This window comes from Hylobates moloch, unplaced genomic scaffold (genome assembly GCF_009828535.3).
Source record: "Hylobates moloch isolate HMO894 unplaced genomic scaffold, HMol_V3 SCAFFOLD_8, whole genome shotgun sequence".
In the NCBI taxonomy this organism is placed as follows: domain Eukaryota; kingdom Metazoa; phylum Chordata; class Mammalia; order Primates; family Hylobatidae; genus Hylobates; species Hylobates moloch.
This window is the reverse complement of record NW_026652283.1, coordinates 77,180,098-77,207,802: the sequence shown is the minus strand read 5'-3', so window position 1 is coordinate 77,207,802 and position 27,705 is coordinate 77,180,098. Positions and strand designations below refer to the sequence as shown.

The 27,705-nt window shown below is 45.5% G+C and overlaps 1 protein-coding gene across 1 annotated transcript; it reads right to left on the bottom strand.

The window, feature by feature from the left end:
- Positions 1 to 747: 747 nt before the first annotated feature.
- WDR82 (WD repeat domain 82) lies at positions 748 to 27,370 on the bottom strand. The gene is made up of 9 exons (XM_032161364.2): positions 26,878 to 27,370; positions 18,994 to 19,091; positions 14,874 to 14,940; positions 8,140 to 8,239; positions 6,845 to 6,961; positions 6,162 to 6,317; positions 5,513 to 5,582; positions 4,853 to 4,995; positions 748 to 3,840 (listed from the first exon to the last, which is right to left on the bottom strand). Exons 1-9 carry the CDS (start codon positions 27,036 to 27,038, stop codon positions 3,811 to 3,813), a joined length of 942 nt encoding a protein of 313 aa, XP_032017255.1. The 5' UTR covers positions 27,039 to 27,370; the 3' UTR covers positions 748 to 3,810.
- Positions 27,371 to 27,705: the final 335 nt, after the last annotated feature.

Below are 27,705 nucleotides of genomic sequence, written 5' to 3'. Positions count from 1 at the left end.
ACACGGCAGCAGTCCTCCCACCAGACCAGGAGGGGGGTCTCTTCCTACATACGTAGTCTGTGTCAGAAGAGCCTATGCATGGCCTGTCACACACAAGCTAGGATGTTCTCTCCGCCACTGTTGCAGAGTCCCATGAGCAATGTGAAAATGTGGCAGGCCCGAGGTTTTCTTCTCTGGTCCAGAGAGGGCGAGACAAGAGCAGGAAGCAGGTTCTACAGCTCTGAGAATGCTGAGCTAGAGCAGCAGCCTCCAGGCAAATGGGTTACCAAAGCAACTGCCTTCTGCCAGACTGGGTGGTGGGGCCTCAGAGACACTCCAGTATTCTTGCCCTCCTGAAGCCAGGGCCTTAGCAGGACAAAACGTATTCCAACTAGAGGTTGTCAGTCTGGTCAAGGGTTGAGGTAAACAGTAGGGGATCCAAGGCAGCCTGAGGTAAGTGCCAGACAGTCTCCGAAGATTCAGGCTGGCTCAGGCTTGCCTTTCCCAGTCATTGCTGGCTCTATGGCTATTACAGCCTGGGGCTGAAGGTTGGTTCTAGGGGTTCCTCCCACCAGCCCATAATCTCAGTTACCAAGGGGCAGTCAGAGGCAGTCCCAGGGAGCCCAGCAATCCGTCCACACAGCATTACAGCAAGCTGCAGTGTGAGCCAGGAGAACTAACAGGAGACGACCCAAGCCTCCCTCCAGCTCTGGGAACCAGGCAAACAATGCCACAGAAACTCAAATCAAAGAGGCTGCAGCCATAAAATTCTGTTTAAGACTGTAACATGGAAAAATGTTTATACGTTAAGTACAAAAGGGACATAAAATTGTATATACAGAATAATGACTATGTAAACACACCAAAAATCTATGCACAGAAATGTCTAGGGGGAACATTTAACACCAAAAGATTAACAGTGGTAGCATTTGGGTGGCAAACTTGATTCTTTCTAAAATTCCCAAATTTTCCTTAATAAGCAATAATTATAATCGCAACGGGAAATAATTTCTTTAAGTACCCAGTGCAGTGTTGCTGTCAAATAAACATCAGTGGCTTTGGCCCCGATTCCTAAGGTGGCAAACGCCGCTGCCCCACTCCCCACCCATCCCCAATAGGGCAAGTACCTCTAGCTCTGCTGAGCACATCTGTGCAGCCCCAGCCCTCAGCATCTCTTCCACTCACTTCCAGCTATATTTTTTCCCTTTCCTTCTTAATTCAGGAGGCAGCTTTGCAACCACAGGGCCCAACGATAGAGACCGTGAGGTGGCATGTTTTTTTTTTTGAGACGGAGTTTTGCTGTTGTTGCCCAGGCCGGAGTGCAATGGCATGATCTCAACTCACCGCAACTTCCGCCTCCCGGGTTCAAGCAATTCTCCTGCCTCAGCCTCCTGAGTAGCTGAGATTATAGGCGCATGCCACCACGCCTGGCTAATTTTGTATTTTTAGTAGAGACAGGGTTTCTCCATGTTGGTCAGGCTGGTCTCGAACTCCCGACCTCCGGTGATCCGCCCGCCTCAGCCTCCCAAAGTACTGGGATTACAGGCGTGACCCACTGCGCCTGGCCTTGAAGTGGCATGTTTTCAAAGAACATGGTGCCTCAGTTTTGGACACACAGGAACTCAAATACAATCATTTTCCTGCTGCTAAGTAATGCTTGGTGGCTGCTCTGGTTGCAGATATGTGAAGTTAGGTAGCCTTTCCTGTTAACCCACAGTTCCAAGCACTCTCTCTTAACAATCATTCCTATTGTGAATTTTCTACCCTGAAAAGCCAGGGGTGGGCAGTAACAATTAAGATCATTTGGTTTCCAAAAGTTCTTCCTCTCTGGGAAAGCAGAGCTATACAGTGGGTGGCATCCTGCAGATTCTAGTCTACATTTGGGAAAGGTGTATGCCTCTTGCACTTTCAGTTGGAGGAACAAGTCAAAAAGTAATTGCTTAAAAAAAAAAAAGTGCTAGCAATTCACAGCCTATTCCTGCCTGCTGAAGAGAAGTTGTGATGCCTTGATTTACCCCCTAGCAGCTACATATTCTTGAGCAAATCATAACCCTATTGTGCCTCAGTTTCTGGATCTGCAAGGAGTGTTGCCTGTATAAATGTTTGTTTAGGAACTTAGTAAAATGACATACCACTCTCTCTGCTCTAAGAAGGCCATGAGCCAGCTGCAGCTCATCTCACTCAGCCTGGGCCTGACCAGAGTCCCTTCCTCTTCCAAGAGAAGGCAAGGAAAAGCAGCAAGCAAGCAGGCATATCAGGTCAACGGGAGTGATCTATCATTGGCAACGAGGCCTCAAACAAACTGCAAATGCTCTGGCTTCAGCACCTTATCCCCAAATGCCACAAACCAGACACGGAAGCCATGCAAGAGTGACTATCACACACACACAGGCACAGACAGAGTACCACCAAGCAAAAAGGGGGCTAATACTGCAGAGATGGCCCCAAAGTGCAGCTTGAGGAACACAGCGAGTCATCCCAAGAACCTCACTTAGCTGCCAAAGAAACAGCAAACACCATAAGCTTTGCTTCAGTCTTCTGAAATGAAAATATTAATAAGGAAGACTCACTAATACTTGTGGCAAACACTATTAGCAGGGATGCAGTGTGTCTCCTGAGCTGCAGGACTCCATCTGCTTCAGCTGAACTCTCAGAAACTACCGATGAGAGATATATGCATACGCACACACATATATGCATATCTGTATGCACACAGATGTATTTAAATGAAGGTGCATACACTGTGCTAAAATACAAACAACAGAAATCAAAGGTCATATATAAAAAGGCTAAATATGACATATAACACAGGCCTCGAACTAGCTCTTCGCTGGGAGCTGGGGAAAGGGGTGGTATCATCTGAAGACTATGTACACAATCTGTGGTGGGCAGGGAAGGCATCAGTGTAAACAACTCAGACTCACTTCACAATACTGGCCCACAGGAAAGTGTGATGTATCTCATGTACAAAAATAGACTCCCACCTTGCTTTTGTACAAACCAAGCTTGGTAGGCACCCAGGAGGACCGTGGGTTTGTCTTGATGACAGGGCACTGCACCAGGCTGCTGCGAAACCTTCCTAGACCTTCCAGCCCTAGGAACTCACCTGCTACCCTCCCACTACCCTCCCCTTTCCCTCCCTTTCAGGCCCTTGGGTCTTTTCCCACCCAACACCTAAAGCCTGAGGCCTGCCCGACCACCTAGCCTCACACGACTAACTGCAGAAACTAACTGCATGGCGTCCTGCAAGCAAGGTCCTTCTGTATCTGTCCCTTTCTCTGACCCCAGGATATATGAAAATGTTTCTGTAAATGTTTGGCACCTAAGAAACATGATGGTTGTGGATAATGCCACAAGTACACAGGGAGACCCAGTAACAAGACATGCAGGGTGAGGGCAAGCGGCTGAGCTGCCTAAGCGTTTCAAAACCAGGACTTTGGCTTCCCATGCAGTTGGAGGGTAGGAGAAGGGATGTGCGGAACTGATGACTTCACCGGCTCCTCAGCAGCATGTACATTCAAATTGAAGATGCTTGAGAGCCCCACTATACCAAATCGTGAGTCTGGTCACTCCTCTAGCAGAGCTTGGTGCAGTGACAGCTAGAAAAGCTGAGTTCCAACTGAGTCTGTTGCACCAAGAGTCCTTTTGAAGACGCTCATCAAAGTAATTATTTTCTTTTGAGCACATGTACAGCACATCCATGGGAAGGCCATGTAAAAGGATGTTCTCCAGCCCAGTCAAATGATCCAATCCCACTATTATCTCAGTTCCCTCTGAGTTTCTTTCTGCTGGCCGCCCTCACTGTACAGAAATAGCCGAGCAGCAACAGGGTCAGTCATCAATGGTGGGCAACCAAAAGGCCTAGAAGGAGAACATAAATCAACTTTAAAAAGCCAAGCATCTCTTCACTGCCAACGGTTCTTCACATCCCACCTCACAGCAAAAATGTGCCCAACCCCAATGGCTCTGGTAGCCCTCCCTCCTAACCAACCAACTGCTCTAAGGAGACAGAAACACTCTTCCCTCTATGTGAAAGTAAACTGGTTCTGTTTTTCGCCAATAATCACTGTCCACCTTCCACCAGAGTAGACCCCCCCCTTTTTTTTTTTAAAGGAAGGGAAAAAAAGGAGTGCTGCCTGGGAGGTGGGTGAATAGGTAACCTGCCCTCATTGCTAATCCACCAGGTTACCTCCAACAGGCCCCCTCCTTCCTGGGCTGTAAAAAGTAAGGAACTGGATGGTTTTGCTACATTTTTTCTAACATTTTTTTGTTGGTTAAAAAAAAAAAAAGCAAGGGGGCAGTGTGCTCTGGGTAGGCTAGTAATGAAATGTCTCATCCCCGAATACCCAGGCAGGTTTAGGAGATCACAAGGGAAAATCGGAGCTGAGACTCACTGATCCTTTGTTCTGTTAGTATTATGTAGGAAGAGACAAGGGCCTGGAGTTAATTCTAAGTGGTGAGTTATGACCAACTGTAGAAATTTCTGGGAATTTGGCGTAAACCAACAGGAATGGAAAACTGAAACCACAAAAGGCCAGTTCAGAGTATTTTAAGGAGCAAAAAAATTGCCAAGCGTAGCCCAGGTAGTTTGGACCTAAAATTAGGGTCCAGAGCAAAAACTGGCCTATGATCTCCTTGGAGCTCAAAGGTGATTCCTGATCACCTCTAGGAAGAATAAAAATGAAAGACAAGACCAGCCCAGCCAGAGATCAAGTAATAGGAGGTGAAATAGGGAAACCACCAGTTGAGAAACATGTACTTGGATGCTTGTAATGTACCTATGTAGAACACAGCTTGCTGTGCTTGTTGAGGCACTGACCACCCCAACTGGAAAGGGTCCCTGAGTGGCAGATACCTCTTACTGTTCACATACCATGTTGGAACACGCGCTGGCAAAAGTCATGAACTTGGGGTTGAATTGCAAACAGGTAATCGGGCCTGTGTGTTTACCATCCAACACAGCTACTTTTATACCGCTCTCTCCATTCCAGACATGGATCTTGCCATCCTCTGAACCTAAAGAGGATATTCAAGGAAAATGTAACAGCTCAAGGCACAATACAAAGACAACTGGAAATGAGACATGGATTGAGATCTGAGGATACGCCAAGCTTTAGGACACATCCCTCAGGCAAAATTGAGAGGGAGGAGAGGCAGTGAAGGAAGGACACTTTGGAAATTGATCTTGACCCTAGCTATTTGTTCACAGGCATGTCACTTCCCCTCTAACTTCAGTTTTCTCATCTAAAAAAGGGGCCGAATACCATTACCCTACCAACAGGCAGCCACTAAGATGACTGAATGTAGGGTTACACCAGGACATTAGTATTACTAATAAGGTACTGCTTGTGGAGTTTGACTCAAATTTTGGTCCAGTCAGGGCAGTTAAAAGACACTGTGTCATTGGCATAATGTGCTATACAGAAATCTGAGAACATCTATCAAATAGATAATAATGTCTCAGTTAATAATTTAAACAAAGAAATGCATAGTACCAGAGAAATAACCCCCACAGGGGATAAAGGAAACTCACCAATCATAATGAACTGAGAGTCTGGAGTAAATGAAGCCTCCAGTGTGACAGCTTTGCTGTTGGCATAACCCTAAAACAGAGCAGTTCTTTTGTTGTTACAGAGCCATTAATAAAAACAGCTGCCTACAAACACTGACTCAGCACATGCATCACCTTCCTTTCCATGAAACCCTTTCCTTGTCATGTACTACACCACCAAGCTTCCAAATGTGGTTGCCATCCTTGACAATCCACTCCCACCCTCAACTCTGTATTCAAGGTATACTCAAGGGGGCAAGAAAACTTTATTGTTAGGAAATTATTTTATATCTAAATACCAAACTTGGGTCACTTGGTGAGAAATGAACGTCTACGAAATCCAAGAGAGGTAAGTTCATGAGCAGGAAGAAAATACAAGTGCATGCCTTCATGAGTACGTCAAGAGTAACTGTTGGTCTCCACCAACCAGCTAACATAATTCTTAGCATAGGAAGTATGAGCATGGAAATAGCCATGCTTGAAGGCTGTCAGCTCACCCCAAACGTGTCTTAGCATAGGAAGTATGAGCATGGAAATAGCCATGCTTGAAGGCTGTCAGCTCACCCCAAACGTGTCTTAGCATAGGAAGTATGAGCATGGAAATAGCCATGCTTGAAGGCTGTCAGCTCACCCCAAACGTGTGCATCACCACTCCTTTGAATGCATCAATCAGACGAATGAAGCTGCCGTTGGTGGAAATGAGGATGAGCTTGCCGTCGTTGCTGAATTTAAGTCCTGTCCACTCACAAGTTCGATCATACTGCATCTTAAAGGTAGCAAAGGGCCCCTGCAAAAGATAAAAAACAGTAGCCCCAGGCCCAAGGCATATTAATAATTTCTTCTGCTACAGCCAATTCCCATCCTATTCCTTTAGCTTACTTTTTGACTAAGGAAAGCAGAGAATGAGCTACTTCTCTGCCACTCTCTAATATGTACCATATTTTTCCTTTTGTAGAAAAGGCTCTTACAGGGCTGGGCGCGGTGGCTCATGCCTGTAATCCCAGCACTTTGGGAGGCCGAGGTGGGTGGATCACCAGAGGTGAGGAGTTTGAGACCAGCCTGACCAACATGGTGAAACCCGTCTCTACCAAATACAAAAAATTAGCCAGGTGTGGTGGCGGACATGTGTAATCCCAGCTACTTGGGAGGCTGAGGCAGGAGAAATCACTTGAACCCAGGAGGCAGAGGTTGCAGTGAGCTGAGATTACACCACTGCACTCCAGCCTGGGCAATAAGAGCAAAACTCTGTCTCACAAAAACAAACAAACAAACAAACAAAACCAGCTCAAAGATCTCAAAGATTCAAAGATTTACCTTATCAAAAGAACGAAGGTCATAAAGCTTGACCATTTCAGAGTTGACACCTGCAGCGAAAATTAACCCTTCTGGATCAAAAGAACAAACTGGCTTCCCCTGCAGATGCATGAGGCCCTAAGAGAAAAGAAATAAGAAATACACTAAAACACACATACCACAACCCATATCTGGAATAACCAAAGACTGCTAGTACAATGGGGAAAAAAAAAATGAATCCAGGACCTTACCACACTATATAATTTACTTTTCCCAATTAAAACTAAGAAAGGCATACAAATATCAGCCTACCTACAGAACAGAAAAAGCAAACATAAAACTAAAATGAAGCTTTTAAAACAGGTCTCTAGACAATTTCTGGTCAACTCTAACTGCACAATATTATAGACACATAATTCAAATAAAAATAAATCCCTTGAGGGCCGGGCGCGGTGGCTCACGCTTGTAATCCCAGCACTTTGGGAGGCCGAGGCGGGCGGATCACGAGGTCAGGAGATCGAGACCACAGTGAAACTCCGTCTCTACTAAAAATACAAAAAATTAGCCGGGCGTGGTGGCGGGCGCCTGTAGTCCCAGCTACTCGGAGAGGCTGAGGCAGGAGAATGGCGTGAACCCGGGATGCGGAGCTTGCAGTGAGCCGAGATCGCGCCACTGCACTCCAGCCTGGGCGACAGAGCGAGACTCTGTCTCAAAAAAAAAAAAAAATAAATAAATCCCTTGAAGCTAAAAGCTCTAGGAACACTTTTAAAAACATTAAGCCGGCTGGGTGCAGTGGCTCATGCCTATAATCCCAGAACTTTGGGAGGCCAAGGTAGGAGGATCACCTGAGGTCAGGAGACCAGCCTGACCAACATGGAGAAACCCCATCTCTGCTAAAAATACAAAATTAGCCAGACATGGTGGTGCATGCCTGTAATCTCAGCTACTCGGGAGGCTGAGGCAGAAGAATCACTTGAACCCTGGAGGTGGAGGTTGCGGTGAGCCAAGATTGCGCCATTGCACTCCAGCCTGGGCAACAAGAGCGAAACCCTGTCTCAAAACAAAAACAAAAACAAAACAAAACAAAACAACAAAAAACCCACAACAATTAAGCCACAGAGTATAATGCAATCTGCACTAGATTAGGGTATGTGCTTAGCAGCTACCAACTAAAAAAACAGATTTTCTCCAAAGTTTAAAAAGACCCTGTGATCCCAGAATGGAACCACTGTTTTCTCCCTTCTTTGAGAGGTGGAGTTCATTACAGCGCCTACCAAAGAAAATGCTCAAAAAGTGTAACTGTGAGGTACCATTACCTGGCAGTTAGGAGACCGGAGATCCCAGAGTCGAATGGTCTTATCAAGAGACCCAGAAATGAAAGTGTCATCCACAGGTGACATGGACAAGGCCACCACCCTGCAATACATCGAGATAAATAGGAGTTGATGTGAAATATTAGCAAAAATTGGATGTGAATTCTAAACCACTCTGCCTACCTATATATATATACCTGTTCTCCCAAAATTGCCATTTTAAGAAACACACTAAAACACACATACCACAACCATATCTGGAACAAACAAAGGCAACTAGTATAACGCAAAAAATTTTTTTAAAGCTATAAAATAAAAATATATGATTCCAATGCAAATCAAAACCACAATGAGACTACTCCACACCCTCTAGCATAGCTATAATAAGAGAGATAACAAGTGTTGGTGAGGATGTAGAGAAATTGGAACCCTCATACATTGCTAATGGAAATGTAAAAATTGTACAGTTGCTTTGGAAAAGTTTTTCCAAAAAAAGTTACCATGTGACCCAGAAATTCCACTCCTAGGTATTTACCCAAGATAACTGAAAATATATGTCCACACACAAAAATGTACACATATGTTCAGAGCTGCACTATTCATAATAGCCAAAAAGTGGAAATAACCCAAATGTCCATTAACTAATGGATGGACAAACAAAATGTGCTACATCTATATACTGCAATATTGTTTGGCAATAAAAAGTAATAAAGTACTGCTTCATGTGACAACATGGAGGAACCTTGGGAACACCATGCTAAGTAAAAGAAACCAGGCACAAAAGATCAGATATTAACTGATCCATTTACACAAAATGTCTAGAATAGGCAAATCTACAGAGACAGAAGTAGATCAGCGGTTGGCAGGGGCTGAGGGAGTGATTGCTAATGGGTACAGAGTTTCTCTGTGGAGTGATAAAAATGTTCTGAAGTTAGATGATGGTGATAGTTGTCCAACTTTGCAAATATAGTAAAAACCACTGAATTGTACATTTTTAAAGGAATCATTTACAGTATGTAGACTGTATCTCAATTAAAAAAAACACAAAAAAGCATGATTCCTTATCAAGATGTGTGAGGACTACACAGATATTCTCAAACCTAAGTGGCATCAGCATCACCTGGAGGGTGGGTTAAAACAGATTGCTAGGATCTACTCCCAGAGCCTCTAATCCAGTAGGCCTGACTTGGGGTCTGTGAATCTGAGCTTCTAACTAGCCCCCAGGTGATGGGTGAGGCTGCTGTTTGGGGCACCACACCTAGAGAACCACAAGCCTACGCTAACAGGAACTGTATTCCTTTTTTGGTCCCCTTTTGTGGTTATACCATCAAGAGACACTCACTTAAAAACACTTTCTTCCAATGTAACTCAACTAACATCTGCACCAGCTCCTCAACTTAAAATTTTAAAAGGTATTGTTAAAAGCCAAAATTTCCTGAGAATGCCAAGGAGGTAATAAAACACAATGAGCAGGCCGGGTGCGGTGGCTCACACCTGTAATCCCAGCACTTTGGGAGGCCAAGGTGGGCAGATCACCTGAGGTCAGGAGTTTGAAACCAGCTTGGCCAACATGGTGAAATCCCATCTCTACTAAAAATACAAAAATTAGCCGGGCCTGGTGGCGTGCACCTGTAATCCCAGCTACTCAAGAGGCTGAGGCGGGAGAATCGCTTAAACCCCAGAAATGGAGGCTGCAGTGAGCTGAGATCACACCACTGCACTCCAGCCTGGGAAACAGAGCAAGGCACCGTCTCAAAAAACAAAAACCAGAATGAGCAGAACATATTGTGGACATGTAATTTTATGCCATGGCATTCAGCCCAAGAGCTCAGCACAAGACTCTGTGCTGAGAAGTACAGGGAACATATGGAGAAGTAAGACCCCGACCATAAGGAATTTTAACTGTCCAGTCCACATGACTCCAAGAGGACCAGAGAAGGCTTCTGGAAAGATACAACATCTGAGGTGGAAAGGATTTCAAAGGGAGACGCCTTTCTGAAAGGTGCCAGACAGGAAGGCATGAGGCCCAAGTTCAAGAAGTAGCCCAGAGTTCACCTTAATGGGAATGGTAGGAGAAAATGCTGGGAAAATGGGTCAGAGCCAGAAGGGACAGAATCTGACTACAAGGGGAAGGAGCAATGAAAATGTAGAGAACCATTAAGGGAGATTGTGAAGCAATCAAACTGCAATCCAGGATGCTGAAGCAGGATGTTAAGCGATGGGATGATTAATTAGGAGCTAACGATAATTTACCTCACAGGGCATGAGCCAGGGCAGAAGCAAAGGAGAGAACACAGAGGAAAGTGACACATGAGGTTAAACCTAGGGAGAACTAAATAGTTTAACAACTCACTGAATATGATGGCATGGGAAAAAGAGTGAACTGACAACAGATGCTTTGAGCCAGAATTGGAAGAGACAGAGATGAAGAAATATGAGGAAGATAGAGAGAAGCTGGCCCAAAAAATGTCACAATGATGGACAGAGTACTACACCTAAGTATTGGAAAGAGTATTGGACAGAAGAGACAGCTACAAAGATGTGTATAAAACATGTAGGTGGTGCTGGGCGCTGTGGCTCATGCCTGTAATCCCAGCACTTTGGGAGGCCGAGGCGGGTGGATCACCTGAGGTCAGGAGTTTGAGACCAGCCTGGCTAACATGGTGAAACCCTGTCTCTACAAAAACACAAAAATTAGCCGGGCATGATGGTGCACACCTGTAATCCCAGCTACTCGGGAGGTTGAGGCAGGAGAATCGTTTGAACTCAGGAGGTGGAGGTTGCAGTGAGCCAAGATCAGGCCATTGCACTCCAGCCTGGGTGACACAGTGAGGCTCCATCTCAAAAAAACAAAAAAACAAACAAAACCTGTAGGTGGAAGGTGGGTCTGAAATTCATAACAGACATGAGATAAAAATACTGATTTGGGAAGCCACCTGAATGGAGGTGAATGAAATCAGCGATGGAGATTAGAAAGCAGATAAAATATTTGTTTATTTTAGAGTCAAAACAAAGGCTGAGAACTACAAGAACAGAACCAACATGGGAAAAGTCACCTGCCACGGGAAAGTAAGTTTTACTGAGAGGTTAAGCACCAAGAAAAGCCCAAACTAGTGGGTTTTTAACTAGAGGCAGCAGGGAATGAAGGATAAAGGTTTGGATAAAGCCCCATAGACGATTCTGGGACTAGTGCAAAAATGATTTCAACAGTGAACGTGCGTGAGGACGTGGAGATGGGAATGTACAGATTCTTCTTTGAAGTTTGATAGTGACAAGGAGTGGGTGATAGGGTCAATAAGTAGATTTAAGATAAGAAAGACCAAGTAAATTTGTAGGCAGCAAAGGAAAGGCCAATTAAGGAGATGGAAGCAAGCAGAAAGAGGAAGGTTTGTTTTGTGAAAGAAGGACCACAGCTTTCTCAAGGAAAGGATTCCAAGGAAGAGAGGAATTTAGGTGGAAGGGATAGATGTTTAAAAGAACTCTTTTTTTTGGAGACATGGTCTTGCTTTGTCACCCAGGCTGGAGTACAGTGGCACAATCATGGCTCACTGCAGCCTCAACCTCCCAGACTCAAGGGATCCTCTCACCTCAGCCTCCCAAAGTGCTGATAACAGGCCTGAACCACCACACCCAGCTGAAAGAACTCATTTTGCATAGCCTTGATTTTCTCATAAAAGGAGGGACAAAGTCATCTATCAAGAATCAGGAGGTCGCCCGGCCAGGTGCGGTGGCTCACGTCTGTAATCCCAGCACTTTGGGAGGCTGAGGCGGGCGGATCACGAGACCATCCTGGGTAACACGGTAAAATCTCGTCTCTACTAAAAATACAAAAAACTAGCCGGGCTTGGTGGCGGGTGCCTGTGGTCCCAGCTACTCGGGAGGCTGAGGCAGGAGAATGGCGTGAACCCGAGAGGCGGAGCCTGCAGTGAGCCAACATTGCACCACTGCACTCCAGCCTGGGCGACAGAGCGAGACTCCATCTCAAAAAAAAAAAAAAAAAAAAAAAATCAGGAGGTCAAGAGGCTGAATAATTCGGAAGACTGGAAAGCATGTCAAACAACTGCATCAACTCTTAATTACAAACAGTACATTTGTGAACATTAATTTGAATAAAAACAAGCAAAAACATCTACTTATCATGAGCCATCCTTTGTCTGAAACCAGTTACCACTGGCTGCCACCTTATTTCACAGAAGGGACAGAATCTGACTACAAGGGGAAGGAGCAATGAATAAAAACAAGCAAAAACATCAGCAACACAAATGGCCTGCCCAACTGGAAGTGCAACTTTTTTTTTTTTTTTTTTTTTGAGACAGGGTCTCGCTCTGTCACCCAGGCTGGATGGAGTGCAGTGGCGCCACCTTGGCTCACTGCAGCCTCTGTCTCGCGGGTTCAAGCAATTCTCGTGCCTGAGCCTCCGAAGTAGTAGGAATTACAGGCACACACCACCACTCCTGGCTAATTTTTGTATTTTTTGTAGAGGCAGGGTTTCACCATGTTGCCTAGGCTGGTTTCGAACTCCTGCACTCAAGCAATCTGTCCTCAGCCTTCCAAAGAGCTGAGATTACAGGCATTAAGCCACCATGCCCAGCCTGGAAGTGCAATTTCTAACAGGAGGCTCTCAGGCCATCTCCTGTCAGGGCTCCATACCAATCGAAACCATCCTGGGTTACTGTACATTTGCAAATGGATGCAGGAAAAAATCTCTCAAATGGTTAAAATATTATCCAGGGGAAAATGTGTTTAACATTCAAACAAAAGTTGAAAAATTTGAGAAAAAAGTAACTAGGGGCATTAGGGTGAAGAACAGAGAGAAGCAACCTGCATTACAATACAGAAAAAGGAGATAAACCTCTTGATTTTAAAAAAAGGACTTTCTTTTGCATTCTCATTAAGATCTTTAAATGGAACATTTTTACATAGGGGCCTGCTGAAATGGGGCCCACATATATTGGAAGGCCTCATAAACACAAATAGTCCTTTATTAAGGGATATGTGAGATTTGGTATTCCTAAATGCCAAATCTAATTTTTACTACATAGGTTTTCACTGAATATCTTTAATCCACATTTTTTCTAGTTTTATATATATATATATATAACTAGAAATATATATCTATAACTAGAAAAAATATATATATCCTTCCTTCCTTCCTTCTTTCTTTTCTTTCTTTCCTTCCTTCCTTCTTTCTTTTTTTCTTTTTTCTTCCCTCCATGGCCCAGGCTGGAGTATACTCAACTTGCTGCAGACTCCCTGCGTCCGGCTCCCGTGATTCTCCTGCCTCGGCCTGCGGGCTGCCTGGGATTGCGGGTGCGTGCCACCACCCCTGCCTGCTTTTTGTCCTTTGGCTGGAGGCGCAGTTTCGCCATGTTGGCCACGCTGCTCTCCAGCTCCTGACCTCGAGTGGTCTGCCCGCCTCGGCCTCCCGAGGTGCTGGGACTGCAGACGGAGTCTCGCTTACTCGGTGCTCCGTGTTGCCCGGGCTGGAGTGCGGTGGCGTGGTCTTGGCTCGCTGCAGCCTCCGCCCGGCCGCCGCCCCGTCTGGCAGGTGGGGAGCATCTCTGCCTGGCCGCCCATCGTCTGGGATGTGAGGAGCGCCTCTGCCCAGCCGCCCATCGTCTGGGAAGTGAGGAGCGCCTCTGCCCGGCCGCCCATCGTCTGGGAAGTGAGGAGCATCTCTGCCCGGCCGCCCCGTCTGGGAGGTCTACCACGGAGGCCAGATGCAATGTGGGGGCTGGACGTGGTGGCTCACGCCTGTAGTCCCAGCACTCTAGGAGGCTGAGGCGGGTTGATCACTTGAGGCTAGGGGTTCGAGACCAGCCTGGCCAACATGGCAAAACATATGAAAAACACAACAGACCAACCAACCAACCCAGCAACAACAAAACAGGTCTACCCTGGAGTCATACTCTAATTTTTTCTATTTTCCTCCCTTTCTGATCCTTTATCCCACTTTCTTTTTCTTCCTCTTCCTTCTCCTTCTTCTTTGTCAAATAGAGGATTGAGTTATTATCATTGATCCATACAAAGTCCCTCTCTCATTTATTTTCTTTAATTCCTACCCCCCATTTCTATTCCCCGTCTTCCCATGTGCAACCTTCCTAATATGTTTGATATGCATCTTTTTGTATGTATTTTTCGAAAATGTTTATTGTTTTGTGTGCAAAAAAAAAAATAATAAGAAAACTGGCATGTCTTCAGAAAAAAAAAAAAAAAAAAAGAAAAAAATATATGTATCTTTGAGACGGAGTCTTGCTCTGTTGCCCAAGCTGGAGTGCACTGGCGCGATCAAGGCTCATTGCAACCTCTGCCTCCTGGGTTTAAGCGATTCTCCTGCCTCAGCCTCCCGAGTAGCTGGGATTGCAGGTGCCCGCCACCATACCTGGCTAATTTTTGTATTTTTAGTAGAGATGGGGTTTTGCCATGTTGGCCTGGCTGGTTTCAAACTCCCGGCCTCAAGTGATCCACCCGCCTCAGCCTCCCAAAGTGCTGGGATTACAGGTGTGAGCCACTGCACTGGGCCTAGTTATATTTTAACTGAGGTATCTCTGAACACCTACCCCTGTACCTCTATAACCTCAGTAAATCAAGAGTTGACTATTTAAGAGAAGATGAAGAATGCCAAGCAGTAGTGAGGAAGTAGCTTCAGTTCACTAATAAGCTCTCTCTAGCCTTCTATTCTCTGGGTAACCTCAGGGATAAAAGAACTATCTGCTTCTATAATACGTGGATCTTACCTTTTGCTATGTCCAGGAAAGTATCTGATGTATTTGTTGTCATGCAAGGACAAGTAACGAATAGTATCTGTAAAAAGACAAACAAGGTATGATGATATCATACTATTTAAAAGAAATTTACTTTGCATTTTCATCTTGAAAAGACAAGGTCAAATAATCCATTGTATTCTATATCCTAAGCAAGGCAAGAATAAATAATGGTGAATAATTCTACTCTGCAGCTAAAGAGTGGGTATGTAGATTTCACCTAACTCAAAAGCAGAGTTCTTAAGCTGACAGCATAGAAAGCAATGTTTGAAATGACCTTTTATTACCAATTTGGCTTCTTCATAATTACAATGCAACTCCCACCCTGCAAATATACCCTGGCCAAAAAACAAAAAGAGTAAAGCACACATGATAATTTTAGATACTGGTCTAGTGTCCACAGAATGGCAAACCTTAAAGAAAAATATGTGGCTGTTGAGCGAACAGACTTAAAGAGGTAAGCAGCCACGGCAGTTAAACTGAAGATTAGGTTGAACCCTGGCAGCAATTTTTGTCTAGAGTTCTCCATCAGTGTGTTGACCCACCCTCAACTCATCTGAACATTCTTCAATTGGACACACAAATTACAATGAAAATAAACAAAACGTCAGAGAAGTGATGTCAAGATCTGGGTTAAAAAGATCTTAAGAATTAAAAAAATCAAATTCTTATACCAATGAGTAATAGCAGTGAGATTTTGACAATATTAAAGACAGGAACAATCAGAGATTTGTGCTTGGGGAAAAATAAGACAAACACTCTTAACCAAATGATTCTATCTGAAAGAGTAAACAAACAAAAAAGATGGTGGCGATAGAGAAATGAAGCGCCATAAAGAATAAAACTGCAAAATAGAAAAGTATTATCCCCTTAAAAAGACTAGGAATAAGGAAAAATTGTTGAGAAACAGCTAAGGGAAAATGGTACCAAAATGCAGAAAGAAAAGCACAGAAAGAACATTCTGAAGGCAAACAGAACATAGGAATAAAGGAGTTGAAAGCATCGAGTCATCCCAGGGGTTCACAGGGGTGCTTTCTAATAAGAGGGCATTTAACTTGGGAGGGGGAATAGGGGAATAGGGATATTTGTATATTCCATAACTTGAACACTACGCAATTTTCCTTGAAAACATCTTCAAACTTCTTGAATGACACCTACAAAGTATTTCTAGTTATTCTACTGCTAACAATGACTCACCTGCCCTAAGAAGAAAAAGACTTCCTCCCCATTACCTGGTTTCCCAGAGATGAGCAGGGTGACGCCATCCTCTCAGCCCCACTTAGCAGCTGGTGCGCTGTTCCTGGCAAGGCAGTGGCCTGTACAGTTATCTCCTGTACCGGGTGGTATCATAGACCCTCAAACTGTACAAACTACTACCTCAGCCTGGAATCAGGCAAAAGGAAACGGAGCACTGGAGGAATTCTTCAGGATGCACTTGAGACAGGAAAGGGAACATCCTCACAGCAGAGGCCTGGCAGCAAAGCTACAAGTGCCACACATTTGCCTCATCTTGCACCACATTTGGAGAATCCTCATTTAATCACTCAGAAAACAGCCCAACAGAAGAAATAAACCAGTCATTCAGATGATCACATAGACACGTTTCCTCAGGATCCTAAGGTTTTACATTCTTGTCCAAAATCATTAACTACACTGCTTCCTTAGAAAACCACTTCTGAAATACAGGCATGAAAAGTAGAAATGATATACTTAACTAAAAATCAGTACAGGCAGAAGAGTCTCATTAAAAAAAAAAAAAAAAAAAAGAAACGGAAAAAAAAGGACTTCCGCCCATTCTGCTCTGAGATAGGCACAGCCAAAATAGTAGTATAAGCTATCCTTATGGAATGACATTAGAAAAATCTTTTTTGTTTTTTTGAGATGGAGCCTCACGCTGTCACCCAGGCTGGAGTGCAGTGGTATGATCACAGCTCACGACACTCTAGACCTCCAGGGCTCAAGCAATCCTCCCACCTCAGCCTTACAAGTGGCTGGGACTACAGGCACGTCCCATCACATCTGGCTAATTTTTGTATTTTTTGTAGAGACAGGGTTTTCCCACGTTGCCCAGGCTAATCTCGAACTTCTGGGCTCAAGTGATCCACTCTCCTAGGCCTCCCTAAGTGCTGGGATTACAGGCATGAGCCACTATTTAGCCACTGGCCTAAAAAAAAACCCTACTGCAAAACGTGAGATGATCACCAATAAACCACTGAAGTAAGTTTAAACAGAATCCTGGCCGGGCGTGGTGGTTCACACCTGTAATCCCAGTACTTTGGGAGGCTGAGGCAGGCAGATCACTTGAGGTCAGGAGTTCGAGACCAGCCCGACTAACATGGTGAAGTCCCATCTCTACTAAAAATACAAAAATTAGCCGGGCGTGTTGGTGGGCGCCTGTAATACCAGCTACTTGGGAGGCTGAGGCAGGAGCATCACTTGAACCCAGGAGGCTGAGGTTGCAGTGAGCCGAGACTGCACCATTGCACTCCAGCCTGGGCAACAAGAGCAGGACTCCGTCTCAAAAGAATAAAGAATAGGCCGGGCACGGTGGCTCACAAGGTCAGGAGATCAAGACCCATCCTGGCTAACATGGTGAAACTCTGTCTCTACTAAAAATACAAAAAATTAGCTGGGCATGGTGGCGTGCGCCTGTAGTCCCAGCTACTTGGGAGGTTGAGGCGGGAGAATTACTTGAACCCGGGAGGCGGAGGTTGCAGCGAGCTAAGATCGTGCCACTGCACTTCAGCCTAGGCAACAGAGTGAGACTCCATCTCAAAAAATAAAAAATAAATAAAAAGAAAAACAAATAGAAAATAAACAAAATAAAAAATTAAAGAATCCTAACATGAAAATAAGTGTTACAGTTCAGTTACCAAGACAATCTGTTAACTTAGGACTTCTCTCAAGAAATGAAATGCAGGCAAAAACAGAAATTGTTTATTATACAAAGAAACTCGGCCGGGCGCGGTGGCTCAAGCCTGTAATCCCAGCACTTTGGGAGGCCGAGGCGGGCGGATCACGAGGTCAGGAGATCGAGACCATCCTGGCTAACACGGTGAAATCCCGTCTCTACTAAAAATACAAAAAATTAGCCGGGTGTGTTGGCGGGCGCCTGTAGTCCCAGCTACTCGGGAGGCTGAGGCAGGAGAATGGCGTGAACCCGGGAGGCGGAGCTTGCAGTGAGCCGAGATCGCGCCACTGCACTCCAGCCTGGGGCACAGAGCAAGACTCCGTCTCAAAAAAAAAAAAAAAAAAAAAAAAGAAACTCACAAGTTCAATTTCTAAAAGTAACTCTTTACTCTTTAGATCAAAAAACATTCCTGGAATCAGAAGTGACTAAGGTTGGGAAAACACCAAAACTGTTCTAACTTCCCTTAAACTATCATAGTTCAAGCATTTGTGAAACTTTTCTCAAATTTCTATCATTTTGAAAGAAAAAGTCCTGTTGTTTATCACTTGCTGTGTATCAAGTGTTCTTTCCTTTTATTTGTTCTAAAAGTGTTCTTTTTGGAGATGGAGTCTCGCTCTGTCGCCCAGGCTAGAGTGCAATGGCGTGATCTTGGCTCACCACAACCTCTGCCTCCCGGGTTCAAGCGATTCCCCTGCCTCAGCCTCCCGAGTAGCTGGGATTATAGGCGTTCACCACTGTCCCCAGCTAACTTCTGTATTTTTAGTAGAGACGAGGTTTCACCATATTGGCCAGGCTGGTCTTGAACTCCTGACCTCAAGTGATCCACCCACCTCGGCCTCCCAAAGTGTTGGGATTACAGGCGCGAGCCACTACGCCCGGCTTTAAAAGTGTTCTTTTAAGTTTCAGGAAGTACAAATCATAAATACAATCAGTTGCTTCCTTTTTCTACTCCCCACTCTGAATTGAAGACTTTTCATACTCAGTCCCAAGTCCTTCAAAAGTGCTAATGGCTTGCTTCCAGCGTTCCTTCAGTCAAAACAATGTAATTAACATTACTAACATTATATGAAAATAGTTAAACTAAAGTAACTATAGTCAAACCAGAAGTAGTCACAAAGATTCCATGAACTATTTAACAAAAGAAACCATGACCTTGACTTCCTAAAAAGAAGGCTTGCTTACCGTCTATTTTGTTAGAGCTGTAAACAACTGTGTTTGCTGCATGAGTGTATCTGATGAGGTCCACGCCATATTTCTTACTGTACAGGGTTCTCTTTGGTCTGATAAGAAAATAGAGACAGAAAATCATGAACATTCTCCATCATCAAAATCTGGGATCTCCACATAAAGAGAAGCACTTGAATGATGTGGCAAAGGTGAGGATTTTTGGTAAGTTCTAATACTGGAAAGAAACAACTTCTTCCAAAAGGGAAAAAACAACGCTCAAGCAACAGCCATCTGAAGAAGCTTTCCACCTTAGAACACCTAATGGCAAGGTTAGGTAAGAAGTAAAAGTAAATCTGGGGATTCAATTCGGTCTTTACTACAATGTTCAAAAGTAAGCTTTGAGAAAAAATACAGTCATGTGCCATGTGATGACATTTTTATCAACAACAGACAGCACATAGGGTAATGGTCTCATAAGATTATAATGGAGCTGCCCTCTACAACAGATGTTTCATTTTTTAAATCCCTTAAACTGTTTTACGGTAACTTTTCTATGTTTAGATACACAAACACTTAACGCTGTATTATAATTGCCTACAGTATTCAGTACTGTAAAATGCTGTACAGGTTTGTAGCCTAGAGCAATGGGCCATACCAAACAGCTTAGGTGTGTACAGATTATACCGTCAGGTTTGTGTAAGTACACTCTATGATGCTGGTGCAACAAAAACTCACGTGATTATCCCCATCTAAGTGATGCATGGCTGTACATCTACTTGGGAAGTAAGGCACACAAAACAAGTCCTAACTTACAACAAAGAGGGATATGAGAATATGTCAAACCCAAGAGGCCAAACTTTTCTTCTTAAGACATTCATTTAGAAAGAAGCTCTGTTTTTTTTTGTTTTTGTTTTTGTTTTCAAGACAGCAGTGATTTCTCAAAACTGAAACCAGATGCAAAACTGCTTGCCTTTGCTAATGTAACCTGCTCTTGCAGAAGACATCATCCTTCCTATCCTACAGATCAAAAGCACTTGATGAGTCTTTTAGAAGGCAAGCCTAACTTTCTCTAGCAAAACCAGTTAAATAGTTCCTTTGCTTTACTTTAATGCAAAAATCACACATTTCTGGCCACAAGGTGGTGGCTCACATCTGTAATCACAGCACTTTGGGAAGCCGAGCCAGGCAAATCACCTGTAGTCAGAAGTTCAAGAGCGGCCCAACACGGTGAAACCCTGTCTCTACTAAAAATACAAAAATTAGCCGGGTGTGGTGGCACGCACTTGTAATCCCAGCTACTCGAGAGGCTGAGGCAGGAGAATTCCTTGAACCCAGGAGGCAGAGGTTGCAGTAAGCCAAGATCGTGGCACTGCAATACAGCCTCTGCGACAGAGTGAGACTCCACTTCAAAAACAGACAAAAAATCACACATTTCCAAGCTAGAGGTTACCAATCTCCATTTGCTGAAGTTCCTTAAATGTCTCCCTCTACAGAACCTTGAAGAGCAAGGCTAAAACTGGTCTCGGCAGAACCTTTAACCAAAAACTCTAACACATACTGGTTAAGTTAGAAAAATTTTAGGCCGGGCGTGGTGGCTCACGCCTGTAATCCCGGCACTTTGGGAGGCCGAGGAGGGTGGATCACCTGAGGTCAGGAGTTTGAGACCAGCCTGGCCAACATGGCGAAATGCCATCTCTACTAAAAATACAAAAATTAGCCAGGCGTGGTGGCCAGCGCCTGTAGTCCCAGCTACTCAGGAGGCTGAGGCATGAGAATCGCTTGAGCCTGGGAGGCAGAGATTGTAGTGAGCTGAGATCGCGCCACTGCACTCTAGCCTGGGCAACAGAGCAGGACTCTATCTCAAAAAAAAAAAAAAAGAAAAAAAAGAAAAAGAAAAATTTGAGACTTAAATATCTATGTAAATCTAGATTTAAATGCTAAAATAACTCTCCAATATGACCAATTCAAAAAACAGGAAAGCCTTTAACATAATGTCCTACATTTAGTTCTTTAAAAAGATTTCATAAATCCTGTATCAATGTTAACCAAGAGTTCCAACTTATGAAAAGGAAAGCTAACCCTCTCAATGTAAAATCCTCTCAGAATCTAGATGCTAAACAATCACATGACTCAAGCAGTCTTTAAGAAGTCAGTTATTTGCACTTTCAATTTTTGTTAAAGTGAGGCCAAGGGCTTCCCTACATGAAACCCATTTCCAAAAGACTTCTCACTACAAATACACTGGATTTTCTACATTCTTACCTGTACTGAAATTAATACTTAACTCCTAAAAAGATGAGCAAAGGCTATTTTGCCAAGTCCACTGTCTGGGGTTCTGATGTGGGGTTACTGTGTGGTAACCAGTGAGGGAGTCTGAGTGTGTGGCTGTATACTTACTCTCTAGATAGTTGACTTTGCTTCTACCAGTGGAAGAAGTTTGTATCAGTTATTTCATCCCATCTACAATAGCAAAGACAGAACCTGGCCGGGCACAGTGGCTCACACCTGTAATCTCAGGCTTTGGGAAGCCAAGGTGGGTGGATCACCTGAGGTCAGGAGTCTGAGACCAGCCTGGCTAACAGGGTGAAATCCCATCTCTACTAAAAATTAAAAAAATTAGCCAGGTGTGGTGGCGGGCACCTGTAATCCCAGTTACTCAGGAGGCTGAGGTAGAAGAATCACTGGAACCCGTGAGGTGGAGGTTGCATTGAGCCAGGTTTGCGGCATTGTACTCCGACCTGGGCAACAAGAGCGAAACTCCGTCTTAAAAAAAAAAAAAAAAAAGACAGAACATGAAGAGCCAACTCTAACTTGACAAGTTGAACGGGAATAGTGTCAGGAAAATTTCTGGTTCCACTTAGATCTGGTCTATTTGTCTCAAATTTATCAAAAACAGTAACCTGAGATTTTTTTTCCTGATAACAGAAATCTAGTGCCTCATTTCATTTCCCAATTTGATTTTTATTATTTTTGTTTTTGAGACATTCTCGCTCTGTTACCCTGGCTGGAGTGCAGTGGCACGATCTTGGCTCACTGCAACCTCTGTGTCCCCGGTTCAAGCAATTCTCCCTGCCTCAGCCTCCTGAGTAGCTGGGATTACAGGCCCCCGCCACCAGGCTCAGCTAATTTTTGTATTTTTCTGTAGAGACAGTGTTTCACCACATTGGCCAGGCTGGTTTTGAACTCCTGACCCAGGCGATCCGCCCGCCTCAGCCTCCCAAAGTGCTGGGATTACAAGTGTGAGCCACCACACCTGGACTCATTTCCTAATTTGAAAGTAAGATTATACTGTACTGCATCCATGTGGGTCTTACAAAGTACATGCACAGCATTTTTCAAATATTTTGGTAAGCTTCCTTCCTCAAACTATAATTCTGGTGATCAAGCATCAACAAGGAAAATAATATTAACCTTTCGTTTTGAGTAATTTGCTTCAGCTACCACAAACAATATCCTTTATATTCTTCCAAGCTGAAATATCACTCAATAGGCGAACTCCATTGTAAAGAAAATTTAAATGACCAGTAAACTGGAAAATACTAAGCACACAAAACCTTGCGTTAGCCATTTTCAAACTCCCAAATTCTAACATTAGGGTCATCTAATAAAGATACTATGCCTTCGGCCGGTCACAGTAGCTAACACCTGTAATCCCAGCACTTTGGGAGGCCTAGGTGAGAGGATCGCTTGAGTTCAGGAGTTTGAGACCAGCCTGGGCAACCTGGTGAGACCTTGCCTCCACTAAAAATAAAAATAGCCAAGTAAGTTGGCGAGTGCTTGTAGGCCCAACTACTTCGGAGATTGAGGTGGGAGGATCACTTGAGCCCGGAAGATGAAGGCTTTAGTGAGCTATAAGCATGCTACTGCACTCCAGCCTCAGCAACAGGGGAAGACCTTTGTCTTTAAAACACACACACACACACACACACACACACACACACACACACACACACAACACACACACACACACACACACACACACACACACACACACACACACACACAAAACAAAAAAAAAAAAACAGGGCCGGGTGCGGAGGCTCACATCTGTAATCCCAGCACTCTGGGAGGCCAAGGTGGGCGGATCACTTGAAGTAAGACGTTGAGACCAAGGTGGCCAACATTGTGAAACCCCATCTCTACTAAAAGTACAAAAATTAGTGGGCACACCGATGGATGCCTGTAATCCCAGCTACTCGGGAGGCTGAGGCACGAGAATCGCTTGAATCCAGGAGCGAGGTTGCAGCAGTGAGCCAAGATTACGCCACTGCACTCCAGCCTAGGAAAGAGTGAGGCCGTCTCAAAAACAAACAAACAAACAAAAAAACAAAGGCCGGGCGCAGTGGCTCATGCCTGTAATCCCAGCACTTTGGGAGGCCAAGGTGGCGGATCACCTGAGGTCGGGAGTTCGAGACCAGCCTGACCAACACGGAGAAATTCCGCATCTACTAAAAATACAAAATTAGCCAGGCGTGGTGGCATCTGCCTGTAATCCCAGCTACTCAGGAGGCTGAGGCAGGAGAATTGCTTGAACTCGGGAGGCGGAGGTTGCAGTGAGCCGAGATGGAGCCACTGCACTCCAGCCTGGGCAACAAGAGTGAAAGTCCGTATCAAAAAAAAAAAAAAAAAAAAAAGATACAATACCATGCCTTCCAAGGAAATACTTCTTTTCTTCTGAGGTTGCTTTGACCTATACTAGTGACAGAATTTTTCGTCATATTGCCTAGAATGGAAACTAAAGAGGTTGTCTAATATCCAAAGAAGTAATCTGACCAATGTCACATACCTAGTCACAGGCCAAACTAGAACCCAGTTCCCTCCTAAGTACCGGGCCACTCCTTCACCACAGATAATGAAACAAGGTCACAATTAATTGATCAGAGAAAACTCAAAAGAGCATGCCCTGTAGTATTGTATCAATACTAAATTTCCTAATTTGGATAACTGTGCTCTGGTTATGTAAGAATGTCTTTGTGCTTAGAAAATTCATGTTGAGCCGGGCGCGGTGGCTCACGCCTGTAATCCCAACACTTTGGGAGGCCGAGGCAGGTAGATCACGAGATCGGGAGTTCAAGACCTGCCTGACCAACATGGTGAAACTCCGCCTCTACTAAAGATACAAAAATTAGCCAGGGATGGTGGCACGCACCTGTAATCCCAACTACTCAGGAGGCTGAGGCAGGAGAATCGCTTGAACCCAGGAGCCGGAGGTTGCAGTGAGCCAAGATCACGCCACTGCACTCCAGCCTGGGCGACTGAGCGAGACTCCATCTCAAAAAACAAAGAAAACCCATAATGAAGTGTTTAGGGATAAAGAGGCTTGATACCTCCAACTGTAAGCGTGGAGGGAGGCACACAGTACATATGAATATTTACCTACAGTGATGAAGCAAATGCAAAAAATGTAACCAGTTATTGAATCATATGGGAGTTCTTTGAAACGTTGTAACTTTCTGTTAGTTTGTAATTATGTAAAAATGCTACATGAGTAAATAAACTGCCTTACGTCATAAAACTAGCATTTTACTTTTTTTTTTTTTTTTTTTTTTGAGAAGGAGTCTTGCTCTGTCACCCAGGCTGGAGTGCGGTGGCCCGATCTCGGCTCACTGCAAGCTCCGCCTCCCGGGTTCACGCCATTCTCCTGCCTCAGCCTCTCCGAGTAGCTGGGACTACAGGCGCCCGCCACCACGCCCGGCTAATTTTTTGTATTTTTAGTAGAGACGGGGTTTCACCGTGGTCTCGATCTCCTGACCTCGTGATCCGCCCGCCTCGGCCTCCCAAAGTGCTGGGATTATAAGCGTGAGCCACCGCGCCCGGCCAGCATTTTACTTTTAACAAGACAGGATTTGGCCAGGCGCGGCAGCTCATGCCTGTAATCCTAGCACTTTGGGAGGCCAAGGCGGGCAGATCACTTGAGGTCAGGAGTTCAAGACCAGCCTGGTCAACATGGTGAAACCCCATCTCTACTAAAAATACAAAAGTTAGGGCATGGTGGCAGACGCCTGTAATCCCAGCTATTTGTGAGGTTGAGGCAGGAGAATCGCTTGAACCCGGGAGGCAGAGGTTGCAGTGAGCCAAGATCGTGCCACTGCACTCCAGCCTGGGCGATGGAGAGAGACTCCGTCCCCCACCCCACCGCCCCCCCCAAAAAAAAAAAAAAAGACAGGACTTTATGTCAAAGTCATCCTTCCCAAATCAAAATTACGCCAAATTTGGGGACAAACTGCAAAGAAATGCCATCACAACCTTCATTTCCTTTAAATGAGGATATACATCTCCATCCTCAGGTTCTGGGAAGAGGTTCTAATCTGTGCATAAGCACTATACATTTCATGCAAGCCAGCTTCAAATTACTCCTCCAGGTCCCCACAATGCTGACCCTACTACCACATCTTTAAATGTTACTTCCTCTTCTAAACTGATTCAAGTGACCAGACCAGGACAGAAATCTGTCTACTCGATGAGTAACACTGACTCAAATAACTTAAGTATTTGTCCAGCTAACAATTCCCTCTTTCTTAAGACCACCACCGCAGACCACTCTGCCACATACTGCAGGCAAATCCAGAGCCAGTTACATAATACTTTCTCACAGCCCCAGTGGGAAAAAAATTGGGGGGATATACCATTATAGCTCAGTCCAAACTAGCATTACTTCAGATAATCAAATTCACAAATGAAGAGATATGTTCCAAAATTAAGACACCAGTTTAAAAAACAAAAAAAAAGGCAAAAGGAACAGCTGGAGAAGGTAGAGAAAGACCCAATATCTAAAAAAAAAAAAAAAAAAAAAAAAAGATCTGTTACTAGGTAACAAAATCAAGTCTGAAAAAACCAGGGGCCACCGAATTAAACCAAACATCAGCAAGCCTTCTTGGGGAAGGTGGCTAAGGGTAAAGCGAATTTAATCTAAACTAGTTTTGGCTCCAAGGAGCTGCAAGTCCACAAGCGTGCGGTGAGGGGGGCTGACAAGGACCCCCAGGGAAAAAGGCAAAGTGCTGTGCTTAGATTTTGCGAAAAGATGTAGGTATGGTGGGTCTCCAGATGACTTGTGGCAACATAAAAGTTTCATGATCAGAATTGGAATTCAAAGTGGACCAAAAAGTATAATAGAAAAAAAAAGTATGAAAGGAAACCTGAAATTGTTTTACGATGGTTGCTTTGTTTTAACGGAAGCTCACATTCAGGTCAGGATGGGACGACCAAGTTCGTTTGTGTGTGGCAAAAAAGAAGTTTTAGATGTTGCTGAAAAGTTCACTTATGAACGTGGGCACCGAGTCTGAATGAGTAAGAGAAAGGCTAGCAGCAGGAAGAAAAAGCAAGGGGGCTCAAAGATGTACAACAAATAAATCCTGACAGCTAAGAACTGCAACCCACAAGGTCTGACGGCAGAAAGGCCGCGGGAAGCTGAGGGGCAGGGGATGGGCGGAGTGCCAGGGCGGAATCGAGGTCATAGTGGAGAGAGCACAAGAGAGAGCTCACGCTGCCGAAGGAGGCAGGAAAGCAGCCCCTGCAGTCCTGCGTCGAGGCCGGAGCAGACCAGCACCTTTGACAGCCTGAGGAGCTGAAAACGCTACCTGATGGGCCCAGGGTGGGCGGACCGGGCGTTTAAAGGTCAAGGTCAAGGTGGGGTTTGGCAAGTGATGCATAGCGCTCAAAGGAGACCGAAGACATACAAATAATAGTAATATAAAATTGTGACTATCGTTATCTTTTTTTTAAGAAGAAAAAATAAAAGGTCTCCTGGACGGCTGCGGGGTGGAGGCGGCCCTGGCAGGAACGCGTGCAAAATAGGCTGGGGGCTGAAGTCGGGACGGAGGGCGGGCCGAGGGACCTGTGCTGGGCCACCGGAGGGAGGGAGGCACTGAGACTCGGGCCCAGGGCCTCCGCCGCACTCACTTGCCCTCCTGGCAGTCATAGAGCACGATGGAGTCGTCGTCGCTACTCGAGATGACCGTCTCGCCGTTGGGGCTGAAATCGAAGCAGTTAATCTTGTCCGAGTTTTCGCGGAACACCTTAGCGACGCGGAAGCTCCGCAGCACGCTGTCGGTCAGCTTCATGGCGGCGGCTGGGGAAGGCAGCGGCGGCGCAGGGCCGGGGCGGGGCCCGGCGGCGAGCGGGCGGGCTGCCGAGGGGCCAACCCAGGCGGGGCGGGCGCCGCGCCGGCGGCTAGCGGGAAGTCGGCCAACAGTTGGGCCGCCTCCTCCTCTTCCTCCTGCTTGGACGAGGGTCTTCTGCCTGGACGGTGGAGCCTCGCCGACTGTTCGTCCTCACAGCCACCTCACGGACAACCAGCGCGTCGCCGGCTCATTGTGTCCGCCATTTTGGGGCGACAGGCAGAAGCTGAGGGCGAGGAGCCTTAGCAGCGGCGCACGCCGGGAAAGGGGGCGGGGCGGGAACGGCGGCGCGAGGCGGGGAGGAGGGGTGGTGACGTCAGCGCGGCCGCGGCGGAGAGTAGTGGCAGGGCGGGCTGCTGGCAGGGAGCGGCCGAGAGGTGCAGGGCCTTCCCCGGGGGTCGGAAGGTTGCGGGTGCCTTGGGAGCCGGGGGCCCTTGCGCGGGATTGCAACCCCCGCGAAGACTCTGGCGCCTCCTGCAGGCGCCCCGATCGCAGGCCGCGTGGGAGGGGGTACTGCAGGATCGGGTACGCCGCTGGAGGCCGGTTTTGGGGGTGACTCAGGTGAGCTGCTCGCAGGCAGACCTGACCGCTAGTCCACTGCAGCGCCCGC